The 25,424-nt window shown below is 34.8% G+C and overlaps 1 protein-coding gene across 5 annotated transcripts in view; it reads left to right on the forward strand.

Annotated features, from left to right (window-relative positions):
- STRN3 (striatin 3) overlaps positions 1–25,069 on the forward strand; it is a 59,894-nt gene extending 34,825 nt beyond the window's left edge. For 4 of the 5 annotated variants that reach the window (XM_053944909.1, XM_053944908.1, XM_053944911.1 and 1 more), the window contains 10 exons: positions 6,082–6,222; positions 11,202–11,335; positions 16,693–16,868; positions 16,996–17,043; positions 17,149–17,270; positions 18,344–18,511; positions 18,758–18,898; positions 20,804–20,911; positions 23,169–23,255; positions 23,369–25,069. In XM_053944909.1, coding sequence (XP_053800884.1) covers positions 6,082–6,222; positions 11,202–11,335; positions 16,693–16,868; positions 16,996–17,043; positions 17,149–17,270; positions 18,344–18,511; positions 18,758–18,898; positions 20,804–20,911; positions 23,169–23,255; positions 23,369–23,538 — 1,295 coding nt within the window. In that variant the 3' untranslated portion in view covers positions 23,539–25,069. The remainder of the gene's footprint in view (positions 1–6,081; positions 6,223–11,201; positions 11,336–16,692; positions 16,869–16,995; positions 17,044–17,148; positions 17,271–18,343; positions 18,512–18,757; positions 18,899–20,803; positions 20,912–23,168; positions 23,256–23,368) is intronic. The other variant, XM_053944912.1, reaches the window with a different exon arrangement.
- Positions 25,070–25,424: the final 355 nt, after the last annotated feature.

Here is a 25,424-nt window from a genome sequence, read left to right on the forward strand (position 1 = left end):
TCTGTAATGGGGGCAACCAACTTTAACTTTCTACCTGCTGAATGTGAATATGTCAAAACCTTTAACAGCCATTTCATAAATGAGAAATGTTGAAAAGACAAAAATTCAGGGTTAAAGAGGTGAAGAAAACTAAATGCATAGAAATGTTAGTGTAAAAATAATGAACAGCTTGCATTTTGAGGACATTGCTACTCTTAAGAAGTTTTCTGAAAGATTAAAACTTCATCTGTTTCTTAAAGTATAATACTGTGATACTGTTGTGGGACTGGTGATTATTGGGCTTTTTCAGGGGGTGGTGGGATGGGGTTTTTTATTTACTTTTGGGTTTTTTTTTTTCTTTATTTTAATATGAGCTTGAATCAGTTGCTATTTATGGGCTTGTAATTATTTTTACAGCCCCAGGCACAGAGAATTAGGAAATGCCTGTAACGTAAATACGAACTTTTTCGTGGCTTTATTTAGGAAATAATATTTTTTTATAATGCTCTTCACTTTTCTGTGCATTTGCCAACATTTTATTTGATATCCCTTTACTCCCTGAGTTTTCTGACGAGTTGACCTATTTTAACTATGTAGTTTAAACCAAAATTCAGGGTTGAACTACGTGATAAAAATGCTTTTGGAAATTATGTTATCAACTATAACTACAAAGTTCTTAGTGCATAAAGTGGTATTAAATCTGTCATGATAGAATGGTTCGGCTTGGGAGGGACATTAAAGATCATCTAGTTCCAACCCCCCTGCCATGGGTGGAGACAACCACCAGACCAGGTGTCTCAGAGCCCCATCCAAGCTGTCCTTGAATACTTCAGGAATGGAGCACCTACGACTTCTCTGGACTCCTGTTCCAGTACTTCATTACTCTTACAGTAAAGAATTTCTTCCTAATAGCCAATCTAAACCTACCCTGTTAGTTTAAATCCATTCTATATGTCTGGACTCACAGCTCTGTGTCCTTCCTGTGCTGGCAGCCCAGAGCTGATGCAGCACTACAGGTGGGCTCTCACCAGAGCAGAGCAGAGGGGCAGAATCCCCTCCCTGGCCCTGATGCCCACACTGCTTTGGATGCAGCCCAGGACACGTTTGGCTCTCTGGGCTGGGAGTGCCCATGGCTGGGTCATGTCAGCCTCTCAGCCAGCAGCACCCCCAAGTCCTTCTGGGCAGGGCTGCTCTGGGTCTGTTCATCCCCAGCCTGTGCTGGTACTGGGGGTTGCCCTGACCCAGGTACAGCACCAGCACTCGGTCTTGTTAAAGCTCAGGAGATTCCTGTGGGCACACTTCTTGACCCTGTCCAGGTCCCTCTGGATGGCATCCCATGTTGTTTTAGAGAAGCTCCCATGGTTGCTGTGCTTTTATTTTGGAAGTATTTTTTAACAGTTTCTGGAGATAACTAGTAAAAATTTTTCCTCAGTTTGAAAAATTGTATGGGTATACACTAACTAAATTACATTATAATTAAAATGCAACACTTCCTGATGACTTCTGTAATTATTAAGATTTGAATTTAACAGTTTCTGGTCAGTCAGTGCATGTTGGTTGTTTTTTCAGCATTTTTGCATGACTTGTACATACACATAAACATGAAAGCTTTGACAAAGCAAAGATTTTTAGTCTTTGCTTTATTGAGAGCCTGTAGTAGTCATCTGCATGCCAATGTGTTTCAGCATTTAACATGTAAATCAGCATTAACATGATATCAAATTTGCATGAAATATTTGGTAGGATTAGAAATTTACTTTTAATACCAAAATGGACTTACTTTACATGAAATTTTCTTACTAAATTCTTTACATTTTAGACATTTTGAACCACAGTGACTGCAAAGTAACAGAAAGTTTTCTTCATCGAAAGGAATTTTGAAATCTTTGGTTCACAGAAGACAGTATTTAGGAGACAACTGTGTGTGACGGTGCTGAGAAGCGACATAAGTCATTGTTTAGCATTTTGAGTTTGAATTCTCCTTTGGGAAACCCTGAACACATATAGTCTTAAAAGGTGGTTTGTGAGATTCTTTGCTTGTCACATTCATGATAGCTTCTGATGAAAAATTAGCCTCTACATCACTGAGTTAATTGGATGAGAGAACTCCATACACAGAGTAAAAGTATGCATTCAAGGTTGGGCGAATTTATTTAAATATGATTTTGTAGACTTTTTTTCTCAGCTTTTTAACATTCTGAAACTGAAAATAATGTTGAAGGGCTTTTTTATTCCTGCTGCTCATGTCTCATCATTTGGAGTCTTCATCCTGAATACATATCTCTTCCTTTACTCTTCATTGTTTTGACTTCTATCAGAATTTGTTTTGAGTACCATCAGAGCTTATCTACATGGTAGTATATATCATCATAAACATCAATGTACATTAAATGTCATCTTTTGCAATACTTTGAAGACAGCATAATAAGACAGACATTCTGATGGGCTCTTTTGTTGGATATGCATCTGTAACTGCCATAATCTGTATTTACACTGTAACATAACCAGGCAGACACAGCCCTGGCCTCAGGTATGGAAACTTTCATTCCACATGTACACATAAATAAGTGAACAGAAGTAGATCTGATTCTATATGGATGCTTCTCTAGTCAGGATCCCTATGTTTCCTTTTGGGTGGAATATCTTAAGGTCGTCTTCTGTCAGCACATACGTTTTTGTTAAGTTTGCTGGGGAGAAAGAGGGTGTGTGTCCAGGTAGTCACCATGTTATACTGATCTTTATGAAAGGATCTTTAAAAATACCCCACCAAAACAATAACAAAAATCCACCACCTCACAACTTTAATTTCCTTTATAATGTCAGCTGTAAAATAATGCAAAATCTGTTTATTGAATAATTCTTTTGTTAAAAAAACCCAGAAGCAGGGAAACAAACCACACATATCCAGGACTTACTGTGATACATAGGTAAGGAGTTAGGTTTGATTTCTACAAAAGCAGGCTTCTCTTTTCAGTAATATGCTGAGTTTAAGGCCTCTTTCTTGCCCAAATTTGATAAGATCAATTTTGGCAGGTAAGTCAGGGGATGACTGTTTTTCAGACACAGCCTGTCACCTTTGCAGGAGTGGAGCTGTTACATAGCTCATTTCGTTCTGTTAGATCAGCATAATGTGTTCTCAGTTTGAAAGTTTTCACATCTTGTATATATATGTATAAAATCACTGTTGAAATGAAGATAACTTTTACTGTTTTTCCTTAGCTTTTCATGCCTCTTTTTTTTACTTTCCTTCTCTTTTCCTTCAGTTTAATTGTTCTGAACTTACAAAACAGTATCTGTCCCATTCACTTTCCTACTTTTGATTTCTGGAAATAGTTTAATAGTTGATAGGATTGAAAAGAGAACTGAATTTTACCATCTTCATTACCATTCACCTGTTCTTGACATACAAGTATCTCTGTGTTGCATTCAGACTTTGACTAATACATCTTGGACCTAATAGAACTCTGCTTAAGGCTTCTCAGACTAAAACTTTTCATCACTTAATATTCACTTATCATCACTTATATTCAGTTAATATTCACTTTTGATCTCTGAAGGACAGTACACTGAGATGGTACTGTAACTTTTGCTTCTGTTCATACCAGGTCTATCAATTTTTTTTGTCCTTGGCTTTTTTTTGAGAGTAAAAGGGTCATCCTGTTTTGTGCCTTGAACATAGTTGCTTACGCAGAGACTACACATTCTTTTCTTTAACAATCTCCTTGTAACATTTACAATACTTAAACAGTTATATCAGGGTATGCTTGCACTTACTTGAAAGCAGAAACTTGTGCAGTCTTCTGTAGTGGTGGTACATCCTAAATATTGACACATTTTTCAGCATGAAATGCACATAAGTTGTTTGGAACAGCAGCTGTTCCTTTGTAAACTTCTCTCTGTATTGTATGATGATTGAGGACTGCTCTGAGGTTATGCCTGAAGGACAAGAAGTGCCCAAACATACTGAAAAACACTAAAAGGCAAGGCTATCAGTCTCCTAGTTAGTGACAAGCTAAATGAATGGCTGCTTAAAGGTAGCAGAGCAGAGGGGTTACTTGTAGTTTCTTCTGAGTATGCTTTGAGACAAACTTCTCATGCTCATATGTTTGGCATGAAAGCGCCTTGAGAAGATGCTTTCAGTTCAGGTAGAGTTGAGAGTTTATAAGCCATTTATGGCATTTTGCATCAATGTGTTGAACAGTTCATGCATATCAACATGGAGAACACAAGTGTTTTCTTGTGGAAAGCAAAGGGTTTGTTAAAATAAACAGTTTAGGGTCCCAGTCGTTACTTTTATCCTGTCATTTCATTGATTGCTCTATAATATCTTCAAGAATATATCTGCTCCTGGTCACCGTAGGTGCCTGGCTGATGGCCAACTGTAATAAAGACGAAGACAAGCTTTGTAGTCTATATGGTGTAGAGATCTGTCCTTTTTAAGAGTGACTGTTCTTATGTGACATCTCATCTGCTGGCTGCAATATTAAGTACTATACTTTAGAAATGAAATCCTTTCAGTGTAGTGCATGTTAGAACAAAAGTGTGTTGGTTCAAAAGAGATTTCTCATTATTATTTTACATTCACTTCATCAGCTGGGGTCACAGGTTTCTAGACATTCTTCTACAGGAGAGTGAAATAAAACTTAACTGCTCAAGTCATCTGTTTTGTGAGGAAAGCTTTTGGAAGACAGTTTTATTCTCAGATTGCTTCTGGGTAGCAATCTTCATATATTTAGCTAGAATACTGAGTATTCTATGAAGGAAAAAAAAAAATACCAAAAGCAGAAAAAAACGGAAATGTAGGGAATTTTATTACTTGGCAAGATGAGAATGTTTTGCAAACATTAATGAGAATAGTTACATAGCATCGTTTTAGGGGTATGTGGGGTAAACTTCCTATAATTCTTCAAGAAATACTTGTTGTCATCCCTCTCTGCAGGGAATTCTCCATTATCTTTAGAGAATTTTGTTATTCATAGACACTTACTTTTGAACACATTGATTTGAACCAGTGAGATCTAAAATGATCAGATACATTATGAAAGTATATTTTAGTGTTTAACTTTGAAAAATGGTTCTGAGTTTGATAAGTCATTTGTAGTCATAGTATTTACATTTTACTTTTTTGGCAATAAAGGCTTTGGTTTAGTTTCAATTTCCTCTTTAATAAATGTGAGACATGTCACCTCAATATAAGAACTTGCTAATGCTTCCTTTACTAAACCCTGCTTCCAGTCCCAGGAAGAGCTGTTTTACTGGTTGAAATTTGGTTATGTCTTTCATCATTATGGATTGTTTTCTTTAAAGAAGTTCTCTCACTGAAATACATTTTATAATTGAAGCTTGACTTTTGGACATGGAAACTATGAAGGTGAAAGCAGGAGTGGATTTAGTAATTCAAAGATATTTTAAATTATACTTTTTTTGTTTGCTGATGTCTACATATTAATTAAATGTATATATAATTCAGAATGCTTTGTTTCTAGAAGCTTGCTTTTATAATAATTCTAATATAATATAAATCTACAATTTCATACAGTGGTGGAAGCATTCTTGCTGCTGTGTTTAACAAACACTTTGTACAATTTAAATACCATTCAAAGCAGGGAAAGTTAATTGTTCGTTGCACCCCCATTATGAGTTGTCTGTACTTTTGCTCTCATTTTTAAGCTTATTTTTAATTAGCACTCTGTTTTTTAATGTTAAATTGTTTAGTATAGTTAAAGTTGTGTAATATTATTAGAAAATGTTTTATTCATATGTTTTTTGTTTAATGGTGAATGTTCTTTTAGTATTTGGCTTGACTTTCCAGTAGGGCTGTAAGATGATTTTCTCTTTCCTACAGGAAATTGTAGAATAGATCTACAGAAAACAAAGGAGTTATTCTTTGGTTTAGTGAATTAAAATTGTTTGCATGTAGTTTTCAGATTTGGTGTATTAACTCCTGCTTTTGATTTCCAAAATATTACTAAACAAAAGCAAAGCACTATTTATTTTAAGGAGGTCCCATCAGTAATTATTCTTATTTAATGGATTTTTAGACTTCAGTCAAGTCAAGCGGTAGCAATCAAATGAATTTTTGCTGCTGACATTAATTTACAGGAGTCAACAGGACAAAACTTCACGACATGATAGCTGATCTGGGCGATGATGAGATACCCCACATCCCTTCAGGAATCATTAATCAATCTAGGTCACCCTCTTCTAGAATGACTGATCATGAAGGTGCAAGAGCAGAGGAAGGTACAAAAAAATTCAGCTACTTACTATATTTCAGGAGATTTCTTTTAGAAAGCACACGCTGTAATTTATTATCACCTCTGTAAAGCTGAACACAGTTGCAGGTTGCCACGTTATTATTTTACTTGCAATTCTTCCCAAATGGTTTTATGAGAATATGGCTTAAGTTTCTGTGGCTTTTTATAACTCACCATTATTTCATAATTTTTTTAAAATAACTTCATGTACAGCAGTGTGTTCTGACACTCTTCACTATTAAATCCCTGTTTGGAGACACCCCCCCATTAGCAAAACCTTTCACAAATAGGTTCTTATTTATTGAGAGGAAAAAAGGTGAGTATTGACATTTGATGCACAGTTTGGATTTTAAAATGAAAAGTGGTGATTTCAGTTATGGGACTAATTAGTCTCTTTTTCTCAAATTTAATTTTCTCTTTTATAAAATTCCCTCGGTGTACATACACAAATTTACAAAGACACTATTTATTTAAGTTTCAGGATTATCTTTGTCAATGAAAATTAGTGGCAAGCTATTATATATAAAGTAAAAAATCTTGTATTTGGCTTTTAAGTTTTTTGTTTTAAAGGAATGATTTTCCTGTTATTAGCTTTGACATTAGAATACCATTATGTAAATTGTCCTCTGCTTAGAACATATTCATTCAAAATACTCCAGTGTATTCAGATTTGGCTCTTTTAGGATGATCTGTGACCCATAAGCCCTAGCATGGTATCAGCTATAGCAGAAATAGAATTTGCTTTACTATTCATTCCAGGAATCGGTTCGTTCTCCTGTTCTTTTTCACCCTTGGCCTCACAAGTACCTGTCAACAGGCAAGCAAAAAACAACCCCAAACCACGTTTCAAGGAGCTTTTTTGTTGCTCTCCCAAACTGTCATTTTACAACAGTCATTTACTGCCTTCCTTTTCATTTTTGTTTTTATTTCCATCTTCAAGATGAAGCAGTATCACATTTACCTGTGGAGTGCAATTGAAAAATCTACAGATGAAAATCCACTTGCTAAAACTTGTAGATGTATATTTAGGTTGATTTTAGGTTTAGTATTTACATGCTTTAGGTTGCCTTTTAGCCATGTTTAGGTATTAAGGCCATGTGACCCTACAGTTACAATTTTCTAGGTCTGTCTTAGGCTGTTTTTCTTAGGCCATACATGTTGTGCAAAGGAACAAAGACACAGACCTTGTTACAGAGAGGGATGTTGTCTCAGGTAGAGGCCTTACATATAAAATAATACTGAACAAAATATTTTTGAAGAAATAGATGCTAGATTTCGATTTGATAGGGACTAGCTTTTATTGCCTGGTTCTTGTAGCACAAACACTGTGTTAGCCTTCAAGTAAAGAATGTTCACATTGTTCAAATAAACTGCTTTCATGTTTATATTTTCATGCTGTTTAATGTGCCCATGTGTTTTTAACTTGTCAGTGTAGTTTGCTCTTTATTTATTAAGAGTAATAATATTAATATCTCTGTCATCTTATTTGCTCATTTTGGTTTCTGCGTTTATAAATTTGAATATTAGAGTGTAAGTTCTGCTATTTCTATCCTGAATGCTATGTGGCTTTTTGAGTTTTTGTCTGTACCATATGGTGCAAAGCTGCAAATAAACATGCAGTGTTATATTTGAATTCCTTCTAGGTGTGTTACAAGGCCTAATACTTCATTATCATAAATTACAGATTTTGCACCATGCAGTACAAATACAGATTTTACTCAGTTATTTATTCAGCTGTGTTCTAAAAGTGAAGATTTTGCAGATAACTTTAGGCTTTTTTCCTGGGATACACTAGCCTATGCTGAGGAATTTTATCAAACCATAGTTTTCTTGTGACTGTATGGAAGTTTTATGCCACACTTCAAAATATTACAGTTCTGACATAGTGGTTGATAATTTTTTCTTGAAGGAGGTTCAGGAAGGAACTGGCTCTAACTGGTTTGGAATATCTCTTTCATACCTCTAAAGGTGTGAGAGTTTGGGGTTTTTTTTTTTTTTGGTGGTTTTTTTTTGGTGGTTTTTTGGTGTTTTTTTTTTTTTTTTTTTTTTTTTTTTTTTTTTATGTTTGTTTGTTTGTGGGGTTTTTTTGTGTTTTGTTTGTTGTTTTTTTCACTCTGAACTCCCTGGTTAAATATGATGTTATGCCATAATCACACTTGATAATTTTGGCCATGAGAAATTGGAGTTTCCATTTCAACATTTTCTGTTACTTTCAGAAATAGTATCAACACGATTTTCCATCCAGTGTAGAGAGAATTACTTTCTTCACTGGTTATTTTTCAGTTTTAGTATCTATAGATTGCAGAGGTGTCAATCTAGAGATTGACAGAAAAAAAACAGTAACAGCTAATTGCTTAGGTATGAAAAGCTGCTTTTCATGTACCACATACTAACTTTGTGGGAAACAAGGTTAAGATGTCCCTGTTGTACAGTAAACAACAACAGCCTATATGAGCATACATATCTGATCAGAGATTAAAGCAGTTTCAGTTTGTACAAGTATTACAGCTTGATTTTGACTTAATTATGTATGATGTCAAGAACTTGAAGGTAAGAAATGCTGGTTAGGATTGGCTAAGCAAATATTTAATTATACGATTTTATATTTATATATTTATTTCACCTACTTTCACCTACAAAGGAACTTGTATTATCACATTTTAACTTTATACTTATTGATTGCAAGCTCAGTTAAGCATTTATATTATGCTATGAGAATAATATTGTACTGTGTGTTAGAAAAATATTTGTATTTTTTTCCTAGATGAAAAGTATTAAGCATATGTCTATTGATGCATTGTTTTGGTATCTGAAGATGTGGGTCTTTATTTTTAGTAGCTGTAGCATCATTCATTTTGTTACTATTCTGCCTTTTCTTTTCTTACAAAAGCAGTTTGCAGCCATTTTTTAAACTTCTCAGATATGCCTGACTTTAAAATATGAAATTCACAAATAAATTATAAAACACACTGTACGTACATATGGACAACTTAGAATTGAGAAGTAGTTTTCTGAATTTTGAGTAACGTTAATTTTGAAGATTTAAATAGAGAGTCACTCATGCAAACAAAACTTGATGAATTTGTAGTATAGGTTCTTCATGTGGTGGTCCTTAATTTTTATTATAAAGCAAGGAAAGTTGATCTGTTAAGGTCAGGTGACATTGGTTTTACAAAGAATTAGTATGACAAGTTACGGGGCTTACTTAAACCTTGTGGGCCTGTCCTAAAGATCAAATAGGAGTAACAAGAAAGTAAATTTGTGGTTTGTAGGAACATGTCTTTTTTGAAATATAAATGGTTTGTAGTAGATTGTCAAATGTAGAGTTTTACTAAATTACTAATGGAAATTAAAAGCTTTTTCATATAAGGGCCTGGTAAGCCATTTTGGGCTGTTAATGTAATGTAGCATTCTTATGTATAGATTGTGAATATTTTTACAAGAGGTGATTGTGCATAGTTAGAATATTGTTTGCTCTTTTAATGCAGCTGTAGGAACAGCAGTTTGTATTCTTAGAATATGTTCTTAGATTCTCAGAAATGGTTGTATTGAGGTTACATTTCTTAATAGTGCGATAGTTCTGAAGCATTAAAACCTGTTTTATTCTTGAGAAGTGATGTCTTTTGATCTAGCTAGACTGGCTTCTCTTTGCCTAGCCCTAGCAGTGGTGCCAGACATCTCTAACTTTACACCTGGTTTCAGTCACTTTTGTTCTGTGGGAGTGGATCAGAGCTAGGTTACCATTCAGCTAGTGGCCATACAGAATAATGGAGATGTGTGTTTTAAACAGGAATGTGTTAATTATTAGTCCTCTTGTTTGGAACTACTTCTAGAAGACAAAACACCCAGGAAACTGGAAACTCTTTACTCTGTGATTGAAGGGTTTTCTAGGAGGATAAGAAATAAGGAGTGGCATTCAAGTGAGGCCATAACTCTCTCTGCCAGATCAGTGAAATTCAAAAGTCAAGCAAGTTTAGTTTTTCAAGATGTCAAGTATAATTTAACATATTTTGCAGATGCTTATACTTAGCTAAAGTTCACACAGACCTTAATTTTACATACTCTACTTAACAAGTGTTGCTATTTCTGAGTGGAAAAGAAAACTGGGAAGTAAAAGTGGCTTCTAAAATGTGCTGAAGCATTGCAATGTTTAAGCCTTCATTCCTATTCTTTATTGCTAAGTAGATATTTATGAGTTGAGGGAGATTTACAGAATCATTGAAGAGGGTAAAAAATATGGGTGAATACTTTAAACTTTATTATTCAGATGTGAATTCATAATTAATAGCTATATATAACTTTTATTAATTCTAAGTGATAATTAACTAGAAATTAATTAATTAATTAGAAATGTTAAATTTTAATTTGAGGAAGGCATAGCTAGACAACATGAGTATCAGTTGAGTGTACTTTAAAATCCAAAATTATGCTAAGAAATTAAGAGAGGAAATGAATGAATAATAGATGTTTTCATTTTTTCAGTTGTCTGAGAAAACTCAGAGTGGAAGAGATTTTTGCAGGAGTCTTTTGCTTGAATGATTAAAAAATATTCAGTGTACAAGTAGAAATATTTGACTAGTATAAAACACAAAGACATATTTACAAGTGGATAGAAGGCAGGAAGCATGGTATAATGAATGAAAAACTCAGCTGAGAGTTTGGAAACCTGGGATGTACATTTGGTATTGCAGTGTAAAGTAGTGTCAGTCACTTGTCAGTATCAACACCTCTGTAAAAGTAAGTTGAAATCAAATGATGAAGCATGATACAAGAGTTGTGTAATGTGTGTGTGTTTGCACGTGTGTATGTCTTCATGCTCTTGGTTTTTTTTTTAGTTGGGGCTGTATGTAGTACATGCAAGTTCAGTTTTAAGCTCTGCTTTGCTGTTAAGTGATGAATAATGCAGCTTTTCATCAGTTTGAATTACTCTATTGAGACTTAAAGAAACTGTTTTGTTCTTTGTAGCTGAGCCAATAACGTTTCCACCTGGAGGAGGCAAGTCATTTATTATGGGTTCTGATGATGTGTTGTTAAGTGTACTGGGCCTTGGAGACCTTGCAGACTTGACAGTAACAAATGATGCAGACTATAGTTATGATGTAAGTGCAATTTTATTTTAAAATTCTTTATACAGTTTAATCAATAGTAGTTGGGTCCCCTCTCCTCAACACTGAACATTACTGATGCACTTCTTTAGTAAAAGCTGTTACTTGGAATGGAAGAGCACCTTGCAAATGAGCTAAGTAATTTGGGTTACCAGAATTAAGTGAGATGACTTGGGTTTTTTCTACATTAATAATTTAATTCAGATTTTGTCCCTGGGAGGGGGAATGTATTATGACACAAAATACATACTAATGTCTTAACATGACCAAAATGACAGTTACCCAATGAAATGGAGTGTTGAGTAGGCATGGCATGAAACACAAATATTGGTATTAACTTATTTATTTGGTGTCCTCTTGATGAGTAAGTAGGGTTAACAGCATACACTGTATATATAGTAATATATTTTGGATGTAAGCTTTTAGGGGGTATTTTTATTATAATCCAGAGTGTTCTGACATTCCTTTGACCATATTCATTAAGCTTCTACCAATAGTGTTAAACAAATTTTTCACTGGCTAGTAACACAGGATGGCTGGTTAGGGAAGTGTTCAGGTAAGTTTTGCATGAAATATTGTATTTTAAAAGTCTTGTATTGGCTTGACTGCAGATTGCAACTTTGTAGTGTATTGCTGTCTTTTGTGAACTACAAATTCTTTATAAAAGTGTGTAGCCATTTTGCTTATTCCGAGATGGAGGGATATTTAGCAGCAAGCCAGGACTAAGCTCAGAAAGCACTGCAGTTATTATAACTGATGCCAGATAACAAAAGTGTTGCATGAGAATCTGTGCTACTTGTGACAAACCTGACAAAACAGTTTTTGTGGTGTGAAGAGTGATGCAGAATAGAGGTTGCCTTTGCTCTTGGGAAACTTAAAGCAGACAATAGCTGATGAATACACAAATATGAAGTGCTGCCTGAGCTAATAAGAAATATGCAGTAGCAGCACACATTTGTTAAAGATTAGAAGGTGTTAATCATCCTGTAGATTGAGTTGATCTTACTTTCTCAATGTAGTTGAATTTTCAAAATTTTTTCACTGAAACCCTTAAACCCCTGAGGTTCTTTAATTTCAGCTTGGTTTGGGAGCTGAGTGGGAAGAGGTTATTTCATGCTTTAATATCTGGTGTATACAGGAGACAAAAGATAGGAATAGAGTTTTTCTTACTAGACCATTCACTGAAAATGAGTTGTGATTGACTGTGATTGTCACTTGGTTTCCCTGTTTCTTGTCCAGTCCTCCTTTCCCAGTACTCATAGGATATTTTCTTCCTTTTAAAGCATAGCACAGTGGCTTCTGACTGTGTGTGTCAGAAAAAACAGGTATAAAATAACACAGATGGCAATAATTCTTTTTTTTATATTTAAGATTACACTGTCCTGTCATGACTTCAAAGAGACTGAAATTCAGATGCTATTAGTTGTTCATCACGATATTTCTTTAGGTTAAAAATTCCATTATAGTTTTTAATTGCTGGAGTTGTTCCCTCATAGCCATGGATTCGCAGTGCAGTAAGACCATATCTTGCACCTGTAATACAGTGCTAGTAGGGCTAGTCTAGTGCCCTTGTAAGCTTAGGGGAAGTCACCTCCTTTTCCAATATATCTTCAGACCAAGGAGGTGTGACACTAAGTTTATGTGTAAGTAAAACAAGAACAAAAAAAAAAAAAAACCACCAAACCTCAAACCAGAACACTTAATGCATTTGCTCCCAATAGTTCCATGCTCTTCAAATAGCTTTTGTGAGCCATTAGAGTGCATTAATAAATAAAGCCACAACAGGCTTTGATTAGCTTTCATGCATCACTCCTTGATGAGTGTTGTATTTTGAAAAGGAGAGGATATGAATACAGGATGGGGGTTAAGTATAAATCTTAAGAATTTCAACTATAACTCAAAATATTTCTGTATGCTTGACTAAATTCAGATTGTCTCCAAGGCTAGTCATCTGGTAAACAGTAGTCATCTCAAGTCATGTCTTTTTTATTATCTAGTTACTTATATTGACCTCAGTGCATGTAGTTGTTTGCATGCTGAGGGAATAATGTTGCCAAATCAAATGCCCCCATTTGTATATTACTTGATCCTATAGCACCAGAGAATGGTGTTTTTCTGCAGTACGACAGACTAAAAAATGGAAAGCTTTCCTTCATCAGAGCATGTAAACTTGGAAATCTCCAATAAGTTACAACATTATAAAGAAAAAAAAGTAACATTAAAACATAAAAAGACCCTGACTGTAGTTATTAATTATTGTTCTCTAAAATTTTTGTTTGCTGTTGGGGAGTACTAGTTTAACATAGGGAAATGCATGTCTCCTTATAATGTGTTAGGATTCTCTTGACTGCAGGGGCAAGGAGGATCTTCATTCCCTGGTACCTTTTCTTTTGGTAGGAGGGAGTTGTTTGTTTTTGTTTGTTTAGCTCAGATGTAGTTTCAGTCCAGTTTGCCTGTGCTTTACAAGGCAGAATGAATGGGTTGTTTGATCCTTCTTTGTCTTTAGAAAAGTCCTCTAAAATCCATGGTAAAAAGGAGGAACAGCTAGTGAAGTAGTCTGTCTTCTCATGACTTTGATTATCTTGACAGTGTGTGTGTATATAAATACACACTTAGAGTAGAGCATCCAGACTCGGTGGGGCAGTGTGTCCATCTACACCTTATGTTTTGAGAGGCTTTGGAGATATGACATTTTCAAACATTGATATATACTGTCCCATTTCACTACTTTTCCATTATTCCTCTGGTCCATTTTGTGAAATAATCCCACATATATCCTTTGTAATGATCAAATCCCTTTTCCAAGTCCTTGACTGTGTTTTTCGGAGGCAGGGTTGGGTTTTTTGGTTGTTTCTTTTTTGGAAACACATTACTGGTTTACTTTTTTTCTTAGAGATTGCAAGGACCTCTTTGAAGATGTATCAGTTGTTCTCTTACTCTTGCAGTAAGGATATCAAGATCCAATAGATACATGGATAGGGAAAAGAATTTTTCAAAATCAGTTTATATATAAGTAGATTTCTAGTAAGGTGTATGTGATGTCTTCTAAAAGAACCATGAAGTTCCAGTCCATTTTTAAAATTAAAACTTCAAAAGCTATGCTTAAGATAGGAAATGTACCTTACTTTTCATAACTTGTATAAATTCTATACCTTGCATTTTAGCAGACTTGTCTGTACTGCCGAAAACAAAATTACCCTTGCAACAATCCTTTTAAGAAAAAAAGAGAAAAAAAAGATAGAATAAACTCTTTTCATGTTTTGAAAAATAAGGATCACTGTATGCAGTTCTGATTATCTCAAATGACTTTTCATCACAACAGTGGTAGATGTTGTTGTGTGGTTGCACATTGCACCCAAAAAATCGAGTCTTCTACATAATCTGGGATATATCATGTGCTAAAATTAAGGATTGCTATTTCAAGTTTTTGGCTTTAATTTCTCTAAGCCCCACATCACCGCAAACACGAGGCAACATAAGTGAGCTAGGTGGGTGAATGCATTACATAATGAGGATTTAAAATATCAAACTACTCTATTTGCTAGGAAATTATCTTTTTTTTTCCCTTTCCTTTTATCCCCTTCTCTTGTCCATTTGGGGAGGGAAATAAATCAGTTTGGTCCAAGTTATGTTTAATGCAGAACTCCAGAATTCCACTCTGTTCTGTTTCCTAAAACAAAAGATTATTTTTTTTAATGGAGGTTGTATATAATATGCAGTGTAGTGCTAAATAACTTAAATCTCAGTAAAAATATTGCAGTATTCAGTGTACTCTGAAGTAGGAATATAGCAAACAAAATGCTTTGTAAAAACAAATGTATTGTTATAATGTATGTATATTTATTTCTTGGTTGGTATTTAAAAAAAACTTAAAAATTCAGGTTACATGTCTGGTATAACACGTTTCTGTGACTTGATTGGAGTTAGGTAAAGTTTGCACTTAGGACAAAAATTTACAGTAATATAATGGAAAAGCAAATGTCTGCACATCTGTAACTCAGAACCGTAAATTTTATTGTCTGAACCTCTTTGTTTTGTTGGTTGGATTTGAATTTGGTTTGAGTAGTGATAATTCAATCCAGGTTATAGACCTGGTCCAAAAATAGTTATTACAGTACATGTTACACTGTTATCTGAATTATCTGAGTATCTGTCATTTTCAGTCCTGACAGATAAAAGGTAGTAAGATTTGATTAGCTATGGGAGAATTTAATTTCCTATTAATGTTCTTGAAATTAGTTTGAGATGTCAAGCTCTTCTGGCCTGCAGTTGAGAAACATACATGAACAATTACGTGCTGAAATAGATAGTGTGTAAGATGAAGGATACAATTAGCTTCCATTTGTGTAAGACAGAGGATACCATTAGTTTCCATTCATTCTTAGTTTGCTTATTTTGTTCATCTAATTCAAGTCAGTTTTCTAAACTACCTTTAGGGGAAAAGACAAGTAACCAGATATGTTATTTCTTTATGATGGAGGATTAGGATGGGATGTAGTCTTTTAAGGGTCTGCTTGCTGCATAAATATAAATTGTATTCAAAGCTGTAAATTAATCTTATGGAATCACTAGAAGGGCTTGAATTTTTCTGGCAACTCTTCTGGGTTACCTGTAATTACTATTATGCAGTTGTAATTATTGTATTTTAGTCTAACAGTCTACAGGTTAAGCGTATGAATTGGATGTTCACAGTGTATAAATGTAGAGTTCGCATATATTGCTTCACAAAGCAATTGTCTCAGATACATTTGAAACTCATTAAAGACTTAAAAAATATTTGTGTAATGTTATGTTTAAAATCACGACAAATATCTCTTGAAATTTTGATTAGCTATTTCTATGTACGTGCCTTCACCTGTAGAAGTATTCAAGAACTATGTATGTTTCTTGTCAACCTTAGTCAAGGTTAGTCATCTGAGGAAGCACCAAGCACCTCAAGCTCATTTTTATTGTGTTTAAGTGATAAACTTTTGACAGCTACAATCTCTTCCTTGGGTGCAGACGACATGATACACAATAAGACATTTCTCTTTCTACAGGGAAGAAGAGTTAGTGTCATTGCACAAAAGGATTAAAATCTGTTCTGAAAATCAAGTCTTTTCTATGTGTTTGATGTTATGTATCATTCCAGCCTGGGTCAAAGGAATCTGTTACAACAGAAACATTGGCTGGCTGGCCAGATAGGGTTGTAGATGTATATAGATAAATCAATAGGTAAATACATACTTAAGATTGAATATATATTAGCTGAATCAAGCATAGGCTGTTTTCCAAAAATATGAGGGGATATGTATAAAATCCATATTTTAAAATCCAAGATAAAATTTCTCCTTTCGTTTTCTCTTTTTAAGTTGCCAGCTAATAAAGATGCCTTCCGAAAGACATGGAACCCTAAGTATACGCTACGCAGTCATTTTGATGGAGTGCGAGCATTAGCTTTTCATCCTGTAGAGCCTGTGCTGGTTACAGCCTCTGAGGACCATACTCTAAAACTTTGGAATTTGCAGAAAACGGTTCCTGCCAAAAAGCAAGTATATGGGTTTTATGAAAAATCAGTTGTGTTTTAAATGCCTTTGAAATTGATTAAACTCTTATATTTTCAAGTTTTTCAGTAGAGATTTCATGTGGTATAATAACTCTTCTTTTTCTTTCAGGAGTGCCTCTTTAGATGTAGAACCCATCTACACATTTAGGGCCCACATGTGAGTGTTTGACATTATTCATGGCTGATAGAATATATTGCTATGAATGACAATATATTTATCCTGTAGGCAGTTACCAATCAGCTTTTTTCTGTCTCTCAATAGTGGACCGGTATTGTCACTGGCAATTAGTTCCAATGGAGAACAGTGTTTCAGCGGTGGTATTGATGCAACCATCCAGTGGTGGAACATACCTAGCCCTAGTGTGGATCCATATGATACCTATGGTAAGTACCTTTGAAAAGATAAACAACTTCTGACCATTGTCTTGAACATTATTTTTCCACTTGATGTTAATCTATTTCCTAGAGCTTTTGTGAAGTATTATTGCCATTTCTCAGCTACGCTGTGTGTTTTCAACTACTTATGTGTGGCAAACATGAGTTATTTATTCCTGCTTGCACTGATGATGTGCTTTGTGTAGAACAGTAATAGGGAGACCTAACAATTCCTAAGATTTATGCAGTAAAGAAAAAAATAATAATAACTTACATTTTTGAGAAGCAAAAAATTTTCTATCAGAACTACAACTTCTTAATGATTATTCATTTCTTCTGATGGAAATTTGCCAAAAAACTGACACAAGTGTGCTCAGATTCTATGTCCCATGTTTCTGACTTGCATCTCAGGTCCCTAACATTATATATCTTTAATTTTAGATGTCTCTAAAATTAAATAGCTGATAACTGCTTGGAAAACTCTGCATTGATTTAAAAAGCCTCTATGAAAGGCAACTATAAAGTCTCAGGGAGATGAAAATAAGATTCCCAGCTCCACAGGAAAAGTTGGTCCCGTTTTTATTATTAGCGTGCTTGAGAGTTTTAGGCCATACCTATGTGTCATCAGAGTATACTGAATAAAAACTGCATCAAGTAAGCATCCAGTGTTAAAGTGGAAAGCTGATTTTCTGCACCTTATGCAAAGGAAGGGCTGTGATCAAGCATCTTTAAGATGTTGAATTTGGAAGGAAGAAATAAGAGAGGAGGTGGTAACAAGAATGTATAATTCTGGGAAAAGGGACATAGTTGTTTGAGTTGTTTGTGGAGTTTTTTTCCCTTGGCTGGTTTGGTAGGTTTTTTTGGTTTGAGCTTCTTTGTTTGTTTTCTTGGTTAGCTGGCTGTTTTTTTTAAGAAAGATAGCAGTGGTTGTGCAAAATAACTTGTGTAATATTCTAGCTGTTGCTTAAACTGGAAGGGCAGAGGGAACATGGTTTATGTGGAATTTAATTTATGTTGAGGTACAAGAAATACTTAATGGTTCTTCACTAAAACGGCTTCCTTTCTGATTTTTTTTTTTCCAGAGCCAAACGTTCTAGCTGGCACATTAATTGCTCACACAGATGCAGTCTGGGGTCTTGCTTACAGTGGTGTAAAGAATCACTTACTCTCTTGTTCAGCAGATGGCACTATTAGGTTATGGAACCCACCAGAAAAAAATCCCTGTATTTGCACTTACAATGGAGAGAAAGGTAACTTTTTGCAGTGGTTTTGAAAATCTGTTATGAGGCAGCTGATGATGCATCCAGGCTCATTATCTCCATTTATCCAAACTAGGTAACATAGCTAAAAGAATAACTTGTAATAAAATAATCACGGTGCTGTAGCATTACTTTAAAGAAAAGAGCAAATATCTTCTTTTACTATGACCTTAAATGTTTAAACTGTCAGGAATTTTTAAAGTGGTTCTTTCTAAAGGTATTTTTTGCTCTTTCTAGATCATGGAATACCCACATCAGTTGACTTTATAGGTTGTGACCCTGCTCATATGGTGGCATCTTTTAACACTGGCAGCACAGTCATCTATGATTTAGAAACATCCCAGTCAGTGGTAATGTTTTCATCACAAGTAGAATCTGGTAAGTAGAGCTCTCCTGTAATAAATACCTATCTTGAATGAGGTACCTGTTGTATTATTATGGTACCTCATTGTCAAGTAAATAAAAAAGTTTTACTCCTCTACTGCATCATTCAGTTTGAAAGATGGTTAGAGGCTTAGAACAAACACTATGGAAAGGTGTTTTAACCCCTCTATTCTGCTGTTGTGAAACCCTGCCTGGAATGCTGCATTCATCTCTGGGGCCCCAGCATAAGAAGGACATAGACCTGTTGGACTGAGTCCAAAGCAAGGCCATGAAGATGATCCCAGAGCTGGATGACCTCTCCTGTGAAGAGAGGCTGTGAAAGGGTTGTGGTTGTTCAGTCTGGAGAAGGTTCTTGGGAGATATTATTGTTATCTTTGAGTACCAAAAGGAGCCTACAAGAAACTTGGAGAGGAACTTGTTTGTACAAGGGCATGTGGTGACAAGACAAAGGGGAATGGCATCAAACTGAAAGAGAGTAGATTTAGATTAGGTATTAGGGAAATGTTCTTTACTGTGAGAGTGGTGAGACACTGGCACAGCTCACTGAGAGAAATTTGGGATGCTCCATCCCTGGGAAATGTTCTAGGCCAGGTTGAATGTGGCTTTAAACAATCTGGTTTAGTGGATGGTGGCCCTGCCTGTGGCAGGAGGGATTGGAACTTGATGATGTTAAAGGTCCCTTCCATCCAAGTGATTTTATTACTCTATTTTCAGGATTTGAAAGTAGTTAGAGGTAGTGAAAGCAATAATTATTGTTCTCTAAGATTTCTTAAGATTCAGCTTTCTGATTTATATATTAAACCACAGTTTTCATTATATAGGCTTGACATGGAGGATGTCAAGACAAGTAGGTGAATAATAGGTGAATTAAAGAGAATATTTAATTCAGTGTCAAATTCTGCACAGCTTGGGATTAAACACACTTTCTGGTAGAAGTTTGTATAAATCCTGTTGTTGCAAATAAGTTTTACAAGAGAGGTAACTCATCAAGAATTAATTGCATATATTTGATGAAACTATATGGAGGAGACTTCTTTTTGTGAACCTCCTCACGTGCTTTGTAAGGAAAACCTCCAGTTTGTGCTCATTCCTTTCTATAAAATGTGATCTAAAAGAATAATGCAAGGGGAGAATCTGCTTCTCCCCTCTAAGTAGTGTAGTTCACTTTAATAATTGAACTTATAGACTTCAACACAGGTTATAAAACTGTGTAAAAGCTGTCTTATTGATACCTTTTGCAAAGCCTGGAATTGAAGTGAGAAGGAGCATCACAATTTGGAGAAATACCTTTTCTAGTTTGAAGAGAGGCTTTTACATGGATTCAAGAAAAATTAAGCACAGAAATTAAGATACCAAGATAGTTTTTTAGAAGAGTATCCTGTAGACTTTTAAAGAAATTTTAAACCATTCATTGCTTAAATTGAAGTCACAAATGTGTGTGACAGAATCTAAGATGGTTAGGTTGACTTCAGTTACTTGTATTCTCTGGTCTAGTAGAAGGTGTCCATTCGAACTCAAACCACTCTGTGCCTCCCCTCAAACGAAATATATTTTGATGCAGAGGTGTAAGAGCTGTGTGCTAAACGTAGATTACTCATGCTACAGTCTGTTTCTACTTGGCTAGTGCTGCCCTGCAGTACTTGCTGGGTTTTATCTCTCAGTAATCTTTCATGGGTGTAAACTACTTGTAAGCTTTAACCTTACAGTGCTTTGGCTAGACTCTACTTCACTTTGCCCCATCCTGTGAAGCAAGAAGCTTTATTTCTTAGGAGATCCATTGGTCCTAAGATATTACTTACATAATGTTAAATAATACGGTAATCTAAAGTGTAATGCTAAAATACTGTCATTTTAACATTTTCTTCAAGGCAGATGAATATTCTTTTATTTTATTTTCAGGTGTACAATCAAATAATCATATTAACAAGGTAGTAAGTCATCCCACACTTCCTGTAACTATTACAGCACATGAAGATAGACACATCAAATTTTTTGACAACAAAACGGGTAAGGGTAAAGAGAACCTAATTTGTATACATGAATATGTCTAAAGAAATCTGGATGACATAGGGAGAATTCATTTGTAGAAAACTTACTAGTGATGTAGTCTTATATAAAACAGAACTTTTGGTATTTCTAAGATTAAACCTTTTCAGTACCTTCTCTGTGAAATAGTGATACCTGTTGCAATTGTGACTTCAGAAGTCAGAAAACACTCTCAAAACAGGCAGAGATAGTTGTGAGGGACAAGAAAGTGGTCTTTAATTTAGGGATTTCCTAATTTATAGAGTATATCTGCTTTGTTCCTTGTTTGATCATTTCCATGCTTTTAACTGTAAGCATGTGTCAGTTATGTTTTTCAACTCTCAGTAGTAAAAAAGACTATTAGGGCAAGAAATAACCCTAAATTCATCGTGGTACTGAAATCCTGTGTTATACTTAAGTTGCTGATATGGTTTATAAAACAGAAAAGGATCTGGAAGAAAGAAGGTAAAGAAGGCTATAGGAGAAAGCTGCACTGTCTCTCATGACAAAAACATTAAAATAATTGTAAGAACAAACTTAAACTTCCTATTTGTGAAATTTTGTGTCACTTCCTACATGTTACCTATCAAAGTTGGAAGGAAAAAACATCAAGCTCACTTGAAGTAAGCATATGCAAAACACCTGTTTGAAGTGTGTTTGGTTTGGTCCTAGTAGGGGATGGTGTTCCTGGGATTTTTGTTTCCTAAATCAAAAAAGCTGGCCTTTTTTTCCACTTTGCACCTGCCATGAATGTATGTATTTGAATTGTGGTCATTAAATGCATTACATTGACATTGCTGAAATTAAGATTTGTTACTTCAAAGAAACAAAGAGTAAGGAAAAAAAAATCTGCATGAAGAAAGAATTGGGTTGAAGATGAAAAACAGGGGGTAGAAGTAAATGGTCTTTTTGTGGAATAAAATACCTGTGTGTCTGGACGTATCAGCAATATTTCAACATAGTCATCTGAACAGGGAACAGTATATTGGCAGTTAACTGACATTCATTAATTCATGTTATTAAAAAATGAAGGCTGACAAGGAAGAACTGGAGATCTTAAAAGACATAAAAGCAGGCAAATTAAATTCCATGTGGATAAATCTGAAATTACACATGTAAGGAAAAAGAAACATTTTAATATAAAGTAATAATTACTGGGCTAACTGGTCTTATTCAAAGTAAAACCTTGGAGTTACAATAATAGGTTAGATAAAAATAACCGAATAAGTTCGTTGCTTAGTCAGAATAGTAAAATGCGTATTAGAAGGAGGGAAAGGAATAAAAGGCAAAAGGGAACATTTTTAATACCTTTGTATGAATACCTTTAATGAAGTCTCCCTTACCTCAAAGGGGGTATAGCCAAATTAATATGTTTCAGAGGATGTTTAGAAAGATGATCAAAGATCTTCAGTAGCTTTTAGCTTCTTCAGGAAGAATATTAGAAACTGAATAGGCTGAGATTCTTCAGGAAGAGGAGCAACTGAACAAAGCTGATATATGTTCTTCATGTTGGTCATGGTCTTAGAGGGATTTTTTTGCTCTCTTTTTCAACACATGAACTGAGGTTCAGTTGCTAATCCCTAACAGGTGACAGACACAAAACAGGAGAGAGGCAGTGATTCTTCTGTGTGGTTAAACATTCTAGAACTCCTTCCAAAAAGCATCATGAGGTGGTAAAAGATGTTGTTAGGAGTCCAGGAACAGAGGTCAACATGAAGAAAAAGAGTACTTGCATTAAGAGTACTTGAATGCTGAGATAACTGTTCTGGTTTGTGACATAACCAAACAGTTAATTATTAGAAGCTGGAGAGTATTTTAGGCAAGCATCACCTATAGTTGCCTTATTTTTCTCTCCTAGCAATGACAGAGAAAGATGGACCATTGATATGGCTTAGTAAGTCTCATTTTACAAAGCTTCATCAACACTCTCCTACTGGGGCAGTTGTTAGGACGTGTAGTCATTTTAGGTCTTCATTGTTATTGCTACCAATAAAGATGCCAAGTGGATAAAGATTGTTTACAATGGGAATACCTTTTTGAGAGTTGTGTGTCATTTGCCCTTATATTTATACCAGAGCCTGCAGTTGAAACTTTGTAATTTCTAATGGAATAGGAACATTCAAGTATTACTGGAATCTAAATAAGCATGTTGTCTTATATTATGTTTACGGGGAATGGGTTGATGATTTTTAAATAAACAGTACCTTCACGGGAAATTCACTGTTTATTTTTCTTTTAGGTAAAATGATCCATTCTATGGTTGCTCACTTGGATGCTGTCACGAGTCTAGCTGTAGATCCTAATGGAATCTATTTAATGTCTGGAAGTAAGGGGTTTTTTTGCATATTCTAAATGTTCTATATAAATTATGCATTTATAATGCACTGGATTTCTGACAAATATAACCTTGTCTTTTTCCTTTCTTTCTTTCCTAAACAGGCCATGATTGTTCCATTAGGTTGTGGAATTTGGACAGCAAGACATGTGTGCAAGAAATAACAGCTCATAGGAAAAAGCTGGATGAATCAATTTATGATGTAGCATTTCATCCATCAAAAGCATATATTGCCAGTGCAGGAGCTGATGCCCTTGCCAAAGTATTTGTGTGACATAGTAGAACAAACCTGCATCATAACAGCAGGTCTGTTTGGACAAAAAAGAGGGAATGCGTCACTGCCATCAAGTATAAGGTTACCAATAAGACACTACATCTGATCTGCCTGAGTGAAGGCTCTTAAGTGGGGCAGAAGTAGAAGTTGGTGAAAAGTCACCACATCCTGAACAATGTCAGGCTCATTCATTTAACTGTAATTACTGTATTTGGGGGGTGGGGTGGGGACAAATACAAAAAAGAAAACCAGTATTTGTAGCCTTGACTGGATATGAACTGAGCGTATGTCTGTTCTTTAGGTGTCTTTAAGCAAACGTGGAGTCTGATCTTACAAAAGACTTTTATTTTGGACTCTGTGTGCTGCCTTAGGGTTAGGAATGTGGTGCTCTTGTGGGGGGAAGTGAGCTCCAAGAGTAGCTTTCTTTTCATCTCTTAGTAATCTTCTGTTTATCAGTTGAATGCCACAGATTCCCCTTTTAAACTTTTATTTTGCTTTAAAGAAAAGGAAATTTAACTTAAAATATTTTAGCATTAGTTGCACAAAATGTTTGGATAAAATTCTAGTTTTTATAAGTCTTTTTATATATTTAGCCTGTCACAACAGTGCTCAAGATTGTATTGATAATGTTTTTCTGCATTATAGAACCCTAAAACACAGAGATCTCACTGACCCGCTGCCGTGTAACCACAATCTTCCCTTCTTTTGCCTAATACAGCTCAGCTAAGTCCTTGCTTAAGGATGCTAATTCATCATCATCACATAACTGTCTTCATAAATAAAGGACTGTAAAATGTGTTCAAATGAAACACAGAGGGGTTAACACCCCTGAATGAACTCTTAAAAAAAAATTAATCTTGGCATCCTATCACTATGTGATATTTTGTACATCTTACTGTATTTACGAGTTTATTTATCAAGGATTACCCATCTTGCTAATGGCCTATTGTTATTTATTTCACTTTTTGTTGGTCTTTATATCCTTTTATGTAGTGTGTTAAAGGGCCCTGTATATCTGTTATGGCACTCTTTGAACAGTCTAAAATAGATGAAAAAATGGGACATTTGATAATTCTAAAGTTGCAAACCAAGAAATTCTTCTTCCTCTGGTTAAGTACCTGGAGTGGAGTTGATTCCAAAAAACCAATCTTGTTTCAGAACCCTTGGAGTGAAAATTATTTTTATTTGCATTTCAAATAGAATACAAAAGTAGTTAATTAAAGATTCATAAATCTGCTGTGTTTTGACTAGTTACTCCCTGCTTTTATTTTATTTTTCAGATGTGCTTCAGTTTATGGTGTAACTAAAAATTTTGTTTGTGTAATGCATGATTAATACAAAAAAGTATTTTTTCTAGTCTTCCACAAAACTTTTCTGATCAGTTTGCGAGTTTTGATGAGTTTTGTAAGGTTTCTGTTTTACAAACTATGAATCAGCAAATTTTTAAGATTGTACCGCATAGCAAAAGTACAGCTGTTGAAAAATAATGTATATAAAATGCATATAATAAATATTAAATGGTGTACCTGTATGTTACTGTTGGCTACATTATTTTGTGTTGCACAGTTTGAAAGAGTCATTCTACAAATTACTAAATTAGGTTTCAATTTTAGCAAAATGACCATTTGTTTATTATGCTTATAAGCTGCTTTGCTTTTGCAAGATTGTAGTAGTTGTCTGGATGTTGAGCAACTGTTCAGTTTCAAGCAGCAGTACCCACATATAAGAACATGTTTTCACAATGTTTTAAAAGATTTTTACAAGAAAAAATTGAAAATTGCTGGTGTATTATTGCAGCCCTTCTAAGATGATAATCTCAGTATTTTTTCATTAGCTTTGCATATGAAGTGATTTGGGAGCAAAAAAAGATACTCTGTTTTTATTTC

This window comes from Vidua chalybeata, chromosome 6 (genome assembly GCF_026979565.1).
Source record: "Vidua chalybeata isolate OUT-0048 chromosome 6, bVidCha1 merged haplotype, whole genome shotgun sequence".
Taxonomy (NCBI): Eukaryota; Metazoa; Chordata; class Aves; order Passeriformes; family Viduidae; genus Vidua; species Vidua chalybeata.